Source organism: Callorhinchus milii, unplaced genomic scaffold (assembly GCF_018977255.1).
Source record: "Callorhinchus milii isolate IMCB2004 unplaced genomic scaffold, IMCB_Cmil_1.0 Scaffold16, whole genome shotgun sequence".
Classification (NCBI taxonomy): domain Eukaryota; kingdom Metazoa; phylum Chordata; class Chondrichthyes; order Chimaeriformes; family Callorhinchidae; genus Callorhinchus; species Callorhinchus milii.
In genome coordinates this window covers 12,782,471-12,798,953 of record NW_024704757.1, presented here as the reverse complement: position 1 = coordinate 12,798,953, position 16,483 = coordinate 12,782,471, and the positions used below count along the sequence as shown (strand labels likewise).

General features: G+C 39.0%; 1 protein-coding gene across 3 annotated transcripts in view; it reads right to left on the bottom strand.

Moving 5' to 3' along the window:
* Positions 1-155: 155 nt before the first annotated feature.
* vps35l (VPS35 endosomal protein sorting factor like) overlaps positions 156-16,483 on the bottom strand; it is a 36,673-nt gene continuing 20,345 nt past the window's right edge. For all 3 annotated transcript variants that reach the window (XM_007893747.2, XM_007893748.2, XM_042341054.1), the window contains 5 exons: positions 8,873-9,012; positions 6,935-7,100; positions 4,516-4,634; positions 2,742-2,888; positions 156-1,669 (listed from right to left, as the gene is read on the bottom strand). In XM_007893747.2, coding sequence (XP_007891938.1) covers positions 1,571-1,669; positions 2,742-2,888; positions 4,516-4,634; positions 6,935-7,100; positions 8,873-9,012 — 671 coding nt within the window. In that variant the 3' untranslated portion in view covers positions 156-1,570. The remainder of the gene's footprint in view (positions 1,670-2,741; positions 2,889-4,515; positions 4,635-6,934; positions 7,101-8,872; positions 9,013-16,483) is intronic.

Genomic DNA, 16,483 nt, shown 5'->3' with positions numbered 1-16,483 from the left:
TAAACGTCTGACTCGAGATGAAATTGCTAAAATTTGCTACATGCTACAATTTGTCTATATAAATGATGCTCTTAGTAATGAAACGTGACCCTGACAGTTCTGATATTTATATTAGTTTCCATCCAAACCAAAAAAACTGGGGAAAAATAGGCCAATTCAGAAGCTTGAACATCAGTTTATTTTACGTATATAAAGTGGTGAGGCCCATAAATTGCAAAATGCATTTTAAATGGGCTTGTCCTTTCACAATTAGTTCGCAACATATTTCTACTTCACGTCACTTGTCACTACATTTGACACAACTGCAGACTAATGTACTATCATCATAAATACAAGATGTAATACAGATTTGGTATTGCTTCAAGTACAGTATTAAAGAAACGATTAAATATTGTAGGCAGCGGAAGCTTTATTCATCAAAACAATTTCAGTTTGGAATCTACTTTAAAACCTAAAGCAGGTGAGGATGTGGCTCCTCATTCGTGATCTGGAAAACAAAAGCGCTGTTTTATTTGTCGAACACAACATTCAAATATTCCACAAAACATATTTCCCATTTGTCTTTTATTTGCATTGATGAATAAACAGCAACATGAAATCAAATCATTCCAAGTTGCTTATATGTAAATGTTCATGGCACTTCCTTTCCTCAAAATGAGTTTTAAACCAACTAAGCTCTCCGCATTACAAGAAAGAAGTCAGGATTCAAGACTTGAGGAACTACCCGTTTGATTACTAACCACAAGTCTGAGAATCCTAGAGACGCCTCCGTCAATCAAACCAACCCGATTCAATCAGGTGAGGGACGATGGTTTTTAGCTGAAACGTTAAGACAAAATTCCATCTGCAATGGAGACACTCCATCGAGAAGAAACTGGCTTCCTCTCAGCCGATCGCACACGAGCTCTGATGGTAGTTGTAGAGGTGAGTACAAAACCTTACCACTTCCCCAGCTAAACAATGACTACAGCAAGTGGTTGGCACCAAACAAAAACTTTATTTAAAAAAAAAGCCAATTCTGCATCTAATTGTACAGATTAACATGACGAGTTGAAGCATCCTTAAAATACTGAGGTTGAAATTATACAAAACCAATGACAATAGGAAGAGAATCTAACCTCAGTCACTAGATGGAATTCCATGTGCAGTAGAAACATGATGGATATTTCTCTTGTCCAGTGCTTTTCAAGGTAGTTTCTTCCCTTCCCGTTCCTTTGGGACTGTCTGCATTATGTTTGGTGGCGAGGGATCATCGCCAGCCTGTTCCCGGCTCTAAAGCTCGCTAAACAGCTAAACAGTTCAGTAGGTGCAACCTTCCCTTCCTGCAGGGAATTACCAAACCTCTCCATGACAGCAGCAGTTCCTTAAAATAACTCGAACAGCAATTTTCTGTGCACTGTTCTTTCTTCTTTAAGTACATTTTCTGGTAGGCAACAAAAGATTAATGCTGGTTGACAAAAAAAATTAAGAATTCAAGTTCATTTAGTTTAGTAAAGTGATTTGCTGTTGTATTAAGACAGATTCTCGTCAGCAGTTCTGCCATTATAGTAGTGGAGAGGAAGAGGAAGCATTATGTTCGAGATTGCAATGGGAGTCTCAATGCCAGTTCTGCAAAATGGCCCATGCCTGGCTGTTTATTTTGACGTTTGATGTGTTCCAATGTTCTCACCTTTTTTTAAAAAAAAAACAATGATCAGGAGAGCAAACAGTCAAATAATTCCAAATACAGTTTTTCATTTGTGAGTTAAACGTGCAGCTCCCGGGTAAAGTAGGTTAACACGGCTCTGCTGCAAAGGTATCCCCCAGCAGCTAACAGCCAAAAGTGGGATGCAGGAGTAACACATTTTTATAACGTACGTTTATGGTGAAGAGATGAATTCGAAATGCAATCTCAATTTGTTGTTAAGCAAATAGATATTAATCAAATCATTCTCTTTGCAGTGAACAAAATATCGCCCTTTGGATGGGATGTGAAACCGAGATTTGTGCTCAGGTGGATATTAAAGATCCCATGACTCTATATGAAAAGAGAAGGGAATTTCTCTTGGTGTCCTGGCCAATAATGCACCAGATAAAAATCAGTGATTCGCTTCATCGCTGTTTGTGAGGCTTTGCTGTGTGCAAAATTGGCTGTTACGTTCACCAATTAAATAAATTGCACTTTACAATAAAGTCTGTGAAGCCCTTTGAGCTGTCCTCCTGTCGAGCAAGTATTCTATCAAATGCAAAGGATTGTTGTTATTATAAAATCAATTGCTATTTTAATTCTACGTCCCAGTTTCCTCTTTTAATTCTCTCAACTAATTAAGTAAACTGACAGCGATTTTGGTTTGCACGTAGACCTTAATCTGAAGTCACTTTTAACATTGTGTTTCATTAATGTCCCTTTGCAAACAAAAGTCTACTTTGAGACCAATTAATTATAAGAATCTCTGCAGAGTTTTAAAACATGTCATTTTAAATTATGCAAAAGGATATTAGCTTTCTCAGTCCTGGCCTACCACTTCACCACTTCAAAAAACAAAGCAAATATGTTTATGGTGGAATTACAACAGTAATGAATCTTCGACCTCCTCTTCGACTGAGCCTTCGGCCACCCTCCTACTCTCCCCAATGCCAACCCCCAGCTCGGGGACAAATCCGACTGTCCAGCACCCTAGGACGTCTTCCCGACGTGAAGGGCACTATACAAATGTAATTGTGTATTGCATTGTAATGAATAAACTCATTATGGTCCTTACCATAGTTTTGGTGTCAGCAAAGCCATGTTTTTGGGCAAGATTCCACAGGTTGATCGCTAATTGGTTGAGCTTATTATTCCGCAAATCTCCGTGGATGAGAATACTGTTAAACAAAGACATGGCCAAGGCACTCTGTCGCCTCAAATTCTGTAGAACAGAAGAGACACAATGAACGTTTGACAAACGGAGCAAAATAGGTAATCTTTATACCAGAAATGTGAAGAGAATGGTTCACGCTGGGTTTCGATCCTTATAGAATGCTTAAAAAACCATATTTTGGCTATATGGCACATATGCTTCACAAATCAAATTGGATGAGTAGAATAGTTGAGTGAATTAATATGCTAATCATCCACATTCCTGATGGCTGAGGTTTAAAAATGCAGCTCACTGCAGCTCACATATTGTTGAAGAATTGTGGTTGCCCAGCAGCAGCAGAAGCAGAAGCATATCCATTCAAAGCAAGAAGGAAGTGAGAAGACTGATGAAAAAAAAGCAAAATACACACATTCAAGCTTTCCAAATTGAAAGATAATCAAGGTAGAAGGTCTTCAAAACTAACATCCAGTCCTTAAGGAAATCTTTAGTTATTCAAAAGTCATACCAGGGCATTATCCCATTATAAAACGCCTCGCGAGAAACTCTGGCAAGAGCAATTATGACAAGCAGGCCAGTCTGTGCTGGAAGCAACATCAACAGTACCCTGACAACACAGAAGAACAATCAATGGCCATTCTTCAGGCTTATAATATAGTGTCTTAATTTTACGGACTCAAAACACTGTTGTAGCAGGTCATTCTGTCTGCAATCCCATATATACTCGCCTATATTAAGGGCTGGAACTAAATATTGTTTTAAACTAACATCCTTTCTTTAATCAGCCGCCCCATTTTCATGTAAAGAGGAAGAAAAGGCCTCCTTTTGCCAATTTGCTTTTTTTCCAGAGGCACCATCAGTAAATTTGTTGATTTAGGATGTTGGGAGTCTGGAATTTGATGTCTGATTTATTTGAAAACGTTGGAACAAAATCAAAAAGGTCACAAAGTTAGAGTTTAGCCAGAGGCATGTTGTTTTGCATTTTTTTTCCCACTGTGCCAGTCTAGAAGCATCAAATACTAGCAAAATAAAACCAAAAAAGAAACATAGCAGTTATCTAGAACTGATGCAGACAGCAGAAGGTAGAATTGAAAGCAATTTAATGCAAGGGAAGATCTTACAAACAGATAGGGAATATTGATCCACCCCAGTGGCACATTTCTTTATCACGGAATATATAATAACATAATAATCCTTATATTTAATATAGCACTTTTCATGTCTTCCTGACGTCTCAAAGCTCTTCACAAAATATACTGTAAAGTGAAAAGACTGCATATTTGAATAAAATAAAATAAGGGTTACAGAAAAAAAAGACAACAACTCCATATAAAATATAATCTTGCAAAATACACATTTTAAAATGATTCAAACAGAGAGAGGATTATTCTCTACAAAATTATCCAGGTTGCGTTACCATAATCCCTTACAGTCGCTCCCAGCTGCTGAACCCTGCAAGCCAATTCCGGCTCCTGTCAAAAAATTATGAATCGGAGGGCAGCTCTGGGTCAATAAGCCTAAAAATAAAGAATCATTGTGCAGTGTGCAACCTATTATGAATTTAATATAGAGAGTCTGGTCCTCTTTGAAGCAGGAGGCAAGAATCAGCCACATATGATAGCTTTTAAATAAATAATGTGAAAACACGACTGCTCGCTACATCTGATTAATTCAATACCTCGTCTTTCCCAAGAGTTTTGAGATGGTCCAGGATCTGTCCAATCAGAGTGTCAGACAGCTTATTAATTTCAGCCAAGAACTTGGGGTCACTTCCATAGAGGTTATCATTAGAATCAACTGCAAGACAGAGAGGTGTTCATCAAGTTATAATTGAACAGTCAGCTCATTAAAGAAAAACATATTCAGTTCTAGCACTGTAATGCTAAAACTATGGGAGGGAGGATCGTTCCAGGAAAATGAAAGGAGTGCAATCATGACAAGAGGCCAAAGAAAATCCAGCTGTGTGTATCATGGTTAACCCTCTCACCGTAAGTGGTCCGGGACGCTACCCCGTGTGAAGGGCGCTGTATAAATGCAAGTTGTTATTGTTTTTAAAATTAGAATTTAAATTTAATTCCATTGCTTTACGATTCAATACATTCATGGATCCTATAAATTGCATTTAATCACACGACTGTGAATACGATAGCTTTCTATGGGTGAAGGGGATTAAATATTCTTCAATGAAATGCAATATACACAGTGTCATTTCAGAAGTCACCGACTCCAGTGTACTAAAGCCCTGCAGAAACTGACCTTTTATAGTGTGGCCCTTAATACTTATTAGCAACCAACTTGGATCAGCTCAACAATTATCCATGCTACTTACCACAGATAAAACTTGTAATTTGACCTAGATAAAGAAGGGCACAGTGGGCAGAAATAAAAAGAAAATCTTATACTGCTGGAACCTGAATAAGAACTAGAATTAGATAATGTGCTAAAATCAGAAAGAGATAATATTCAGGCATGACCCTTTAATAGAGTTCTAATGTAGTCTCTTATAATTGTCGTCCTGAACACATTAGTTGTTCTCATCCATACATCATAGGGCAGGTGAAAACTAGCCCACCAAGTGGCCTATGTGCCCACTTCTCCAAGACTGGCTGAAGTGTTACATAGAATTACACACAATATACAGCATAGAAACAGGTCATTTCAGCCCAACTAGTCTAAACCGGCGTTTAATGCACCACGATTATTTCTGGACCACTGTTTACTTTTCTTAATAACTTTTCTATTCCTATACATAGGCATTTTTGGAAGGGTTTAAAAAGAAAACAACTCATTCCTCCAATGTCATTTCATAAGCGTGATAGTAGGATCTTCACTGACATATACCCAACACGTTTGCTATTACCTTTGGTATGTTAAGTGAATCTGAAGTCAAAATACACATCTCCACCCACGTTTTAGGCTCAAGTAAAACTGCTTTTTTGAGGGTTTTGAGGCGAATGAGACAACTGGTTATTATGCACTCAAATTTGTTCACAATGATCTGTGTTATGATCTCTTTAATGAAAAAAAATCACTGTTACAAGAGTCCAATTTATTACAAAATCTAATAGTTTCTTCGCCCATCAAATCATTTCTTAGAAGGAATCCATTATACAGATGCGATGTTAAGCATATGCTTGTCAACAACCCTTCCCGTTTTGACTTATTTATACTTCAAATCAACTTGATCATGTTTATGACAGGAACAGCCTGCACTCGGTTTAAACATTCCAAGAGAATGCTTTGGCATTGATGGGATATCAGTACAATGATCATAGATTCATAGAATTATACAGCACAGAAGGAGGCCATTCGGGCCATCGTGATGTGCTGTGAATCTTTTGAAGAATCTTTTTATGATCTTAGCCACTCTGTAGAAGCAGTGAGCTTATTTCTTAAGAGATTTTGCTAAATGCCTGAGTGTTACAATACCTTATTATTAAATTGGTCATTTCAATCCATGACTGTTTGTGGGACACTGCTGTGCGCAATTGGCTGCCACAGTTTTGCCCACAAATATCCAGTCAATTCACTTTACAGTCTATTCTGTGAAGTGATTTGAGACGTCTAGAAGACGTGAAAAGCGCTATATCAAATGCAAGGATTATTATTATTAAGTCAATAGGAAGTGAAAAAAAACATTATTTCTGGATCACTGCTTATTCTTCTTAATAACTTTTCCATTCCTATGCAGATAGGCATTTTTGGAAGGGCTTAAAAAAACCTCATTCCTCCAGTGTCATTTTGTAAGAGTGACAGTAGGCTCTTCGCTAACATGTACCCAACCAGTTTAAATATTATCAAAACACAAAATACTGCCGATGCTGGAAATCTGAAAACAAAAACAGAAGTCGCTGGGAACACACAGCAGGTCAGGCAGCATCTATGGAGAAAGGAAAGCGAGTCAACATTTCAGATCCACGAAGAACTTACTGGCAAAGGGTCGTGGGCTCGAAGCGTTGACTCACTTTCCTTTCTCCATAGATGCTGCAGAGTTTAAATATTAGCTTTGATATTTTTAAAAATATGAAAATCACATTCAACAAAATATGCTGGCTCTATTTTCTAGAGGAAAAAACAATTTCAAACGTAAAATGTACCTTTATCTACATGGTAGAGGTAGTTCTCTTGGCTCACCGCAGCCAGCAAGTGCAACACATTTGTGTAGGTTCGCACTTTTGGATCACTGGCATCTTCCCAAGTGTAGTCCTGGATCACATTCAACAGCCCCCTCACTAGGTATAAGACGCCTTGTTCTGGATGATCCTATCCAAAAGAAATAAAGAAAGAGATTTTATACAAGTTAATGTGCAAAATGTTTGGGTGGTGGGGGGTCTAACTCGCAAAAACAAATAGTCAAATAGAATAGTGCTTGCCCTGAAGCTATTATTATCTTTTCAATCCTTCTACAACAACGGTTGAGACGGCGTCTCAGAGCGCTTCACAGTAACAGATCCCGGGGCCGAGCCAGGGGGAGCGGGGGGGGCCAAGGGAAGGTGACCAAAGGTGCGGTCGAAAAGAAAGGTCTTCAGCAGAGACCTGAAAATGGGAAGAGAGGGGGCGAGAGGAAGGGAGTTACAGAGCCTCGGGGCATAGTGTCTGAAGGCACGGCCACCGAGGGTGGAGCGGAGGACTCAGGGGACAAGGAGGAGGCCAGACCCGGAGGAACAAAGGCAACGGGTAGTGTTTTGAGGAGAGAGGTCAGAGAGGTCGGGGGGTGCAGAGGAGTGCAGGGACTTGAATACGAGGGTGAGGATCTTGAAGTCGATCCTCTCTGGGATAGGCAGCCAGTGCAGTCTGGTCAGGACTGGGGGGATCGGGGAGCGGAGTTTCGTGCGGGTGAGATTGCGGGCGGCAGAGTTCTGAATGATTTGGATTTTCTGGATGGTAGTGGATGGCAGTGGATGATTCTAGTTTGTGTCTGCAAAAAATGCTGCAAAACTAAAAATCACTATAAAAAGATATCAGAATAATCAATTAAATACTCTTTTTCCTTGCATTTGATATAGCGTCTTTCACATTGGAGGACATCTCAAAGCATCTCAGTGTAAGGATTTACTGTAAGGAGTAGTGACTGTGGATTTTGTAGGTGAATGATATGCAACTAACTATAAATTTAGCACCTTCAACATTACTTGGGTTACACTGAATAGTTAACATGTGTATTTGTATATGATACCTTGGGTGTTTTACATTACCATGATTATTGAAAATAAGGTGAGAACTACAAGCAATGTAATGCATTATTCAGGGAGTATTTGTAAAAGTTAAAAGGTTTCCAAGGCAGCAAACAAAAAAAATGCAGAAAAAACTACAATGTAAGGGCAAACTAACTATACATAACATAAATTTGGGAATTACAATGTAATTTTGGGGAGATTGCTTTCTGAGGTTTCCAAAATCTTTCAGAATTCCCTTGAATTCTCGTATCTTTTCTGACAGATTGCTCCTACACCAGCTGTCTACCAACGATGCTTCATCATTTTTCAAAAAATAGGAATAGTTTGGAACAATAGCTGGTTAAAATGAGCAGTAGAAGCGAGTCTGAAATTATCAGTTGCCATTTTAAATTGTGTGAAGTGCTGGGAAACCAGTGTGTGAAACATTGGCTTCTTAAATGGTAGAAGTTGAATGGAAACTTGGATGTAGACTTTGATAAATGTATTCTGCAGTGCACCCATACCTTAAGCAACGAGCCACAATTAAAAGCACAGCAGCGAAGCACATTCTAACAAGCACTTTTAGGCAAATGACCTGCCCTATTTTCCAATGTTCTTCAAATGAGTCTGCTAGGAGATGCAGGAGACAATCCACAGGATTGTGGAGATGCAGGAGACTGTCCTGTGACAATCATTCTGATTCTCTTACAATTTAGAAGTACTTTGTATTAGCACATCCCCTCGAGAGCTTAGCCTAGATTTGGGTGCGAAATGCAGGGATAAACCCAGTGACCTACTATTTCATCGGAGTTGTTGTTGAAACACTGTGCCACGCTGCTACATTCTTGAATCAACATTTGCACTTTCAAGCATACTCACAGGTACGATTAACAGCGTGGAGAAGAAGTTACTGAGGAATTCAAAGAGAAAGCCTTCTGAAGTTCTCATCTTCCCATCTATGTTGATCATCCTCGGGACTTCAGGAAGAAGGCTGATTGCAGCTTTAAAGAAGGCGTCAGCTTGTTAACAAAGGGGAAAAAAAGCATAATTAATCTCTTTTCCAGTCAGCTTCTTTCTGGAAAGCTGTATTTTGACCCTGATCGAACTATTTCTCCTGTTTGGTGATGCTTTTAAGAGGCAATCCTTCCCCCCTTTAATAAAGCCATTATAAAAAAGAATAATGTTGACCGAATGTAATAGTTTCCAGGTCTTATTTGCACATACACGTCTGCTTTGTTGATACAGTTGTTCAGCTTTTGGCACAATGAGAGATTAAGTCACCATAGGAACGTCTCAGTGACCCAGTGCATTAGCATGGGCCTCCACAGCTAACCACCAGCTCATTTTAGCAAGAGGCATTTTCTAGCCGGTCCTAACCAAGAGTATAAGCCGCCCACTCACCCACACTAAAATTTTGTACGCTAAAAATTGTACCTTACTGGGGAAACAGAGAAAAAGAGACAGCAGTTTGTTGCAACGTGTTTTGATTTAAAAAGAAACGTTTCTATTGATAAAGCATTTATCTGCAGTAAACTACACTTGTTTCATGGGGAGGCTCAGGTTTGAATGTAGCTGAGTACAGTATATGGTTTGAGTAACAATTTGCCAGAATACTTGGAACAAGAGTATTCAAGGGAAACAAACACAAATTGCCTGTTATAATGGCAAGAACACGGTCCAGTGGAACACTAAAGCAACAGAGAGCAGACCCGCAAACGGAATGAATGCGTTCTGAAATGTTACATTTTTGGCATTCTATAGTTTCATTCATTGATCTGTAAAACATTTTGAAATTTCTTGCAGCTTATTTGTAATCTTGTCCTGTTTGTGCTGCAATTCTGTTTCAAGTCCACAGCATGGAATATCCAGCTTTCTTTTGTAAAATAGGAAATACATTAGCGAGCCGGTTCATTTGGTGGCAACATAACGGAGGAGGGAATTGAACAAAAAAGACTTTTTCCCCCTTCTGTGTTTTATGATAAATTTCGTGAACAAAATTAATATCATCTCCCAAATGGCCAGCTGTGCTCTCCTACTCTTGGGAATACGATTAATAATTGAAAACGTCTCCAAGAACATCGATGAGTCTTCTGATTTTAAATGCCTTCTTTTCACTTCACAGTATAATGGCAATAATTAGCAGCAGATTGGCAATAAAAATATATTTTGCGCCACCGTCCAGCTTTAAATCCCCAGTTTGTTGTAGCCCTGTGTATAATCCGTGGTTCTTAATTGTCAGGACGACATGTAAATAGTTGGTCTCTAAGGGAATTTCAGAGCGAGTCATGCAGGAGTCTGATGTCAACCACATCCACAACATGAACAGAGGGGAGATGAGCCTGGAGGTCAATGGAATAATGAAATCCAGGCTCTTCATCTGCAGAATCGCAGCGAAAAAGCAAGAGGGGTACAGACTGAATGCAGATTTCTACTAGTCAGCTGCAACTGCATTCCTGCTATATCTGTACAACTGGCAGCACACACTGTGCTTCCAGGTCTGTGCACAGTAAATCAGTGATATAGTGCCACAACGGTGGCAGCCCCAGCAGAAGGAAGAAATGTGGTTGGGGGGGGGGTGTAGCATGACACAGTAGCATTGAAATTTAAGAAATATCAATACGAGATTCTGGGGATGATACAAGTCTATATGAGGAATTCAAGAAAACTGGAAAGTTTGGAATTACAATGAATATGATAGTAATATTAGCAGTACACAGCAGCATCATTTTACTCTGGTCCATCTGACGGACCTTGTGGCTTGGCACCGTGACAACAGCAACAAAATTACATTTGTACAGCGCCTTTCACGTCAGGAGGATGTCCCAAGGCGGGGGTTAGAGGAGAAGATGTTTGTGGAGATGGTGTCAGAAGGATCTGAATCATTCAAGGACAGAACCATGAAGGTTGAGGTGAGAGGAGCGGCAGTGGATGAGGATAGAGTATCGAAGGCAGCGAGGAGGTCAAGAAGGACGAGGGGGTAGAGGGAGCCCTGGTCACAGATGGACAAAATGTCATTTGTTACTTTGACCAAAGTTGTTTCTGTGCTGTGGGCGGCACAGAAACCTAGTTGGAGGGGTCTGTGAAGGGAGTGGTGGGAGAAGGAGGAGCAAAGCTGGGAAGCAACGACTCGTTCCAGGACCTTGGAAAGGAAGGTTGGAGATGGGGCGGGAGTTTGAGAGCAGGGATGCTTCCAGCATTTTGTGACACTAAAACGCTGCTTAATGAAGGCTGACACAGCAACGTGGTCAGAGGTCGAAGAATACATTTTTCCATCAGGGAACGCTGCAACACCAGGTTGAAGGGGTGAGCCAGAGCTAAAGCAAGAGAGAATTTAAAAAAGAAACACAAATAGATGGCAAATCACGGTACTTAAAGGAAGTTGCAAATCTATTCAGCTGAGTTACAATTATAGATTAGTCATCAAATAAATAAAAAAAATTGCCTCGTGCACGTCCTGAGAGCCTGGTCAATCAACCCCAGGGAGACCAGCAAAAGCTGAAATACCCTCAAAGACGAGTTCAGAAATGACAAGCTACCACAGTTGATCTAGAAGTCTGGATAATGAAGGAGTGAGTAACAAAAAGTAACCTTGTCTCGATCTTGAGCCTGTGATTTTACGTTTTTAAATTAAGCCTTCGTTCGAGAAACGTCAACTGAATATTCAACTGAATGCCGGGGTGGCTCTGATCGGGTCAGCGGAGCTGCAGCAGCAGAAAAACTAATCCAATGAAGAGAAAGGCTTTAATTACTCTAGAATTAAAAATCCAGGCTTTCGTTAACAGAAAGGTGCTGCATTCACAATACTCAATGGAGCAACAAACATTGACAGTTTTACAAAAAAACCTGCAAATTGATAAGACGCATTCCTCTTAATAACAAAAGGCTCTGTAAATATTCAGAGACCAAGTATGACACTGTCTGATCACCATCTGCTTGCTGATAATTATGTACATCTTCACAGATATGTTTTTTTCTGGAATGCCTCACTAGAAATTTCGATCGACTATCTTGACGAAACACCAAGATGGCATTCAAATGGAAGAACATTTATTCGGTGACTACAGCAGCTGTAATTGCAGATTATCACATGAAGCAGAAAGAAAAAAAATGGCCTTCTGAAACAAATCACATTTCATATAACTAACAATAGAAAGCACTGGTTCTTCAAAACAGCTTTTCCAAGAGAAAGCTGTTCATAAACTTTAAGCACAAACTGTGCTTAAAGATGGAATATAGATAACCAAGACTTTTAAATTACCCTACTATATTATTTATGGCACATGTCTTTAAAATCCATTATTGATCAATATGTGGCCAATTACATATTATATGCTGAATTACTTAAATCACAAATGCAGCTATCAGCATAAATCTACCCCATTCTTCAAATATTGAGATTAAACATGAGGAATGAGAAATTTTATTGCACCGGGAAACAAAAATTTCATGACATCATATTTTGCTCACAAAGCATAGTCAACCACTATACCGTATATCCTGTGAAGCACTTTGAGACGTCTTGACAACGTGATAAGATGCTACATCAAATGCAAGATTATTTTTTATTATCTATACATTTACACTGCATTATACATTTAGCATATAATCTTATGCGCGACTAGAACAAAACATAAAATTACATCATTTGCTATAAAACCTTGACTATCACAATCATACTTTTTATCCTTTAGTTAGCGTCAGTCACTTCTACTATGTCTATACTACAACAAAAAAATGATGGACTATATACATTACAAACTTCTATCAATTAATTTAAGGCAACCTTTCCTTTCAATGTCAGGGTTATTAATTCCTTACTTTCAGGTTTGCTCTCAGAATACAATATCAGTCCCACACACACAACCTGGAACAAACCAACCTAATCCTTCAAAATTAATACTCCATGATTACACATGCAGCATGTTCCAAATTATAGTCAGCTATCACAACAAGGGCCCCCAAGTGCAGATGAGATGAATGATTCATCACAGCACTCGGGGAAAAAACTCTGCTTATTAACAGTTAATAATTATTATATGGGTGTGATCTGTCACAACAGCCTATAATGAGTATGGTTACCGAAATATAGCTCGATTCAGTCGTCCATTATATGTTTCGAGTTTGAAGAGATTTTGGTATGGTGATATGAACAAGAGATAATGGATGTTGGCATGAGCTATGAATACTGTCTTCTTTCAGGGCAAGGTAATACCAGTGAGGTAAAGCTTGGCGACAATGCAGAGTGAAGCTCCCACTGCTCTCTCAATAATGCCTCAATGCTGGAAGAGCATCTATTTCTGTACCAGTGTGTCATTTTCTATTTCTCACATCAGCCATCCAGTGACCTCTCAAGCGAGAATGCCAATTGAGTGGCAATTCATGTTGAGTTGAGAGTAGTCTTTTTGCTCTCTTGGCCCATGTCCACAGTTTTAGTACCTTTCGAATTCATTACAGTCAGGTCCTTATATCATTTTTATTCTTTACCACAGTAAGCAAGACTGTCACCTAAATCCTGTATGTGGTTTTAACAGAGAGAAAATTGTTCACTGTAAGACAGTCAAAATTACAAAGAGAAGCATCTGATTCTGGATCAAATGTATACCCACGATAAAAAGGAACTAAAACAAGCTATACAGACATTACTAGAGATAAACGATGTTAAGTTAAATGATATCCATCTGTAGTTAGAGATAACCAGGTAAATAGGATATGTACAATCTGAATTCTTGAGCTAGCCCTGATCAAATGAAATCTCAGTCTAATGGAGATCATAGCGCCTTTCACGTCGGAAAGACATCTCAAAGCACTTCACAGGATATACTGTAAAGCGTAGTGCCTGTGTGTATTTTTGCAAGTGAACACAGTGGCCAATTTGCACACAGCAATATCCCACAAACAGCTACGACATGAATGATCAATTTTGTCTGGGACATTGTTGACCAGGACACAAAGAGAAACTCCCTTCTCTTGAAAGGACAATTCTCTGTGAATAGTAACACAATACTTATGGACATGGAGGATACATGAATCACATTACAAGAAAGAGGAGTGAGTGCACCATTCAAGCATCCAGTACATTGGCTCATTTTCATATACCATGAGAAGAGAGAGAGAGAACAGATTTGAAATCAATGTTGATTAATCCTGTATAGATGTTTCTAATCTCCGTTTAGTATTGGAACCACAACAGGCTCTGACAGTCGAAGTCTTTAGCTGCAGTCCGGTTTCCTAGGGGTAGATACTGCATTCATCTTAAATGTTGTATTACTTGAGCAATTTCACTGTGATAGGTGTTTAGGGCAGTGTGATGAATGGAAAGGCCTGTTGACATAGTACTGAGAGCTTGTCTAACACTGAGGTTCAAATCCACAGGATGAAAAATTGAGAAGCTTCGCAATGTATTTGACTTATTCTGCCTTGGGGTTTGGCTTTGATTTAGGAAACACAAATGAGAAAGATGCCAAGACCAATTCAATTTCCACGCCGAAGACATTATGCTTATGCCAGTGCAGTCTAGCTACCAATGCCACACTATATTTGGTCATATCGTGCTTCTGAGCTTCCACAGCCAATAGGGAAGCTCACAATTGATAGTTGAGAAACACGAGTGAGTTACTTATCCCACAAATTCAAATCACTCTTTTATCACACCGTATCTCTTCGTGGCCTTGCCAAGTAGAGACTAGATTGGTTGCAGGGGGAGCCAAGCAAAAAAGGCATTCTTTCTCATAAGTTTCTATAACATTATAAATCAATTGCTTTTTAGAAGAGGGGAGAGAGAGGATATTTCTTCTTCTCCAAAGGGTCTCCTTATTACATGATTGGTTTATGTGACAAAGTTTCAAACTTACTAACATTATCGTGCATCTGCCAAAATGTTCAAGGGTTGCAGAAATACTAAAATATTTGCTCGCTGCTTAACTTTATGCAGTTAAAAAAAACAGATTTATTGTCAACTCTCACATCAATGACTTCACAACTTCTATCTATGCCGTGTTTCAGGTCAAAAACAACTCTATTCAGCAGCCAAAGAAATAATCCCTACTTTATGGAATGCACTCAGAACACCACAGTGCAACAATAGGATCTAATCATAACTAAATTCTAGCAGTGCACAAAACGCTAAACTTCCTGCATCAGCTTTTTCCATACCAAGCTGCAAATTAGCTGACATTTACAGAGTTCTCTGCATGCTGGACAGAAACAGTAAGTATCCAGTTGACTGAGCTTGAACATTTTTACAACAGGCAAATTAATCCAATTTGAATCTGCTTGTGAACGTTTAATCACAAAAGATAGAGGGAAAACAGAATCTTTCTTGGGAGTTTCTATGACGGGCACACACATTGTGAATCAGTTTTTTAACCATATCAAGCCCAGTAGCTTCAGTAGCAAATAGTTATTGCATTTCTGCAGCTGTTAAATACGGCTCTTTTGGAAAACACCAAGATATTAGGGAATCTGAAAACCTTCACTGTTAATGGCTTAAACCAAACTGTTTATCAGGTCTAATAGCTGCAGAAATACAGAATGAATTCATTTCAGGAAAAAATAACATCACAGGCAAAGCCTTCTTTGGTCAGTTAGTGATAGTTCTAACCTCATAACACTCTCAGCAGGAGGACAGACCTCTAGCTACACATTTAAATCAGAACACTCCCTCCCTTCTGTAATGCATTTAGGCCTGTTTATAATTTATAAACTTTTACAATGCCACCGAGAGGAGGAATTTCTCTACGTTTGGGGAGCTTTCACCAGAATCCCTTCTGATAAAACACAGAAGTAAAAGAATGTTGGTGGGAGTTAGAGGTAAAAGTCTCTGATTAGTCATAAAATTGCACAATGAAAACATATGTGCCGTGTAAATCATGAGTGCATTCCAGTCGAGTTATATCTCAAAGATATCCGTTTAACTTCAGAGAAACTAAACGCTGCAGTTTACAGGGAGACCAACAAAAGCCACCAAGTAAACAAGCTCAGACTTTTAATGCCCGAGTTACAGTGCACCAAGATGTACACATCTGAGCATTTCCAAGAGCTGTGAAATATACGTCTGCATTCACTGGGGAAAGCCGAGCTTTGCTCTGACTGCCAGTAACATTTCTAAAGTTAGAAATTAGCTGATGAAAGTTATTTTCTATTATTAGAAAATGTAAAGGTGATACAAACTAAAATACTTCAACTTCTGGTCCAACACATTAGAAAGTTGACTGCATATTAGCTCCCGTTGTATTGTTACTAGTTAATGTATAACTCACACTATACATGATGGAGGTCCAATTTTAAATTAGTAACACATCATTACAAAGCTTGCGTAGGTGGACAAGAGCTGACAAGTAGTGCTGATTTCTACATTAGAGACAAGGTCAAAAAAAATCCAGCACGCTAGTATATATCATCCATATGTAAGAGCTTGGCCTAATCTGCCCAATGCATTTGAATTCCTCAATATGCATAATGAATGCAAAGTAAATACACTTGATTAAGTCA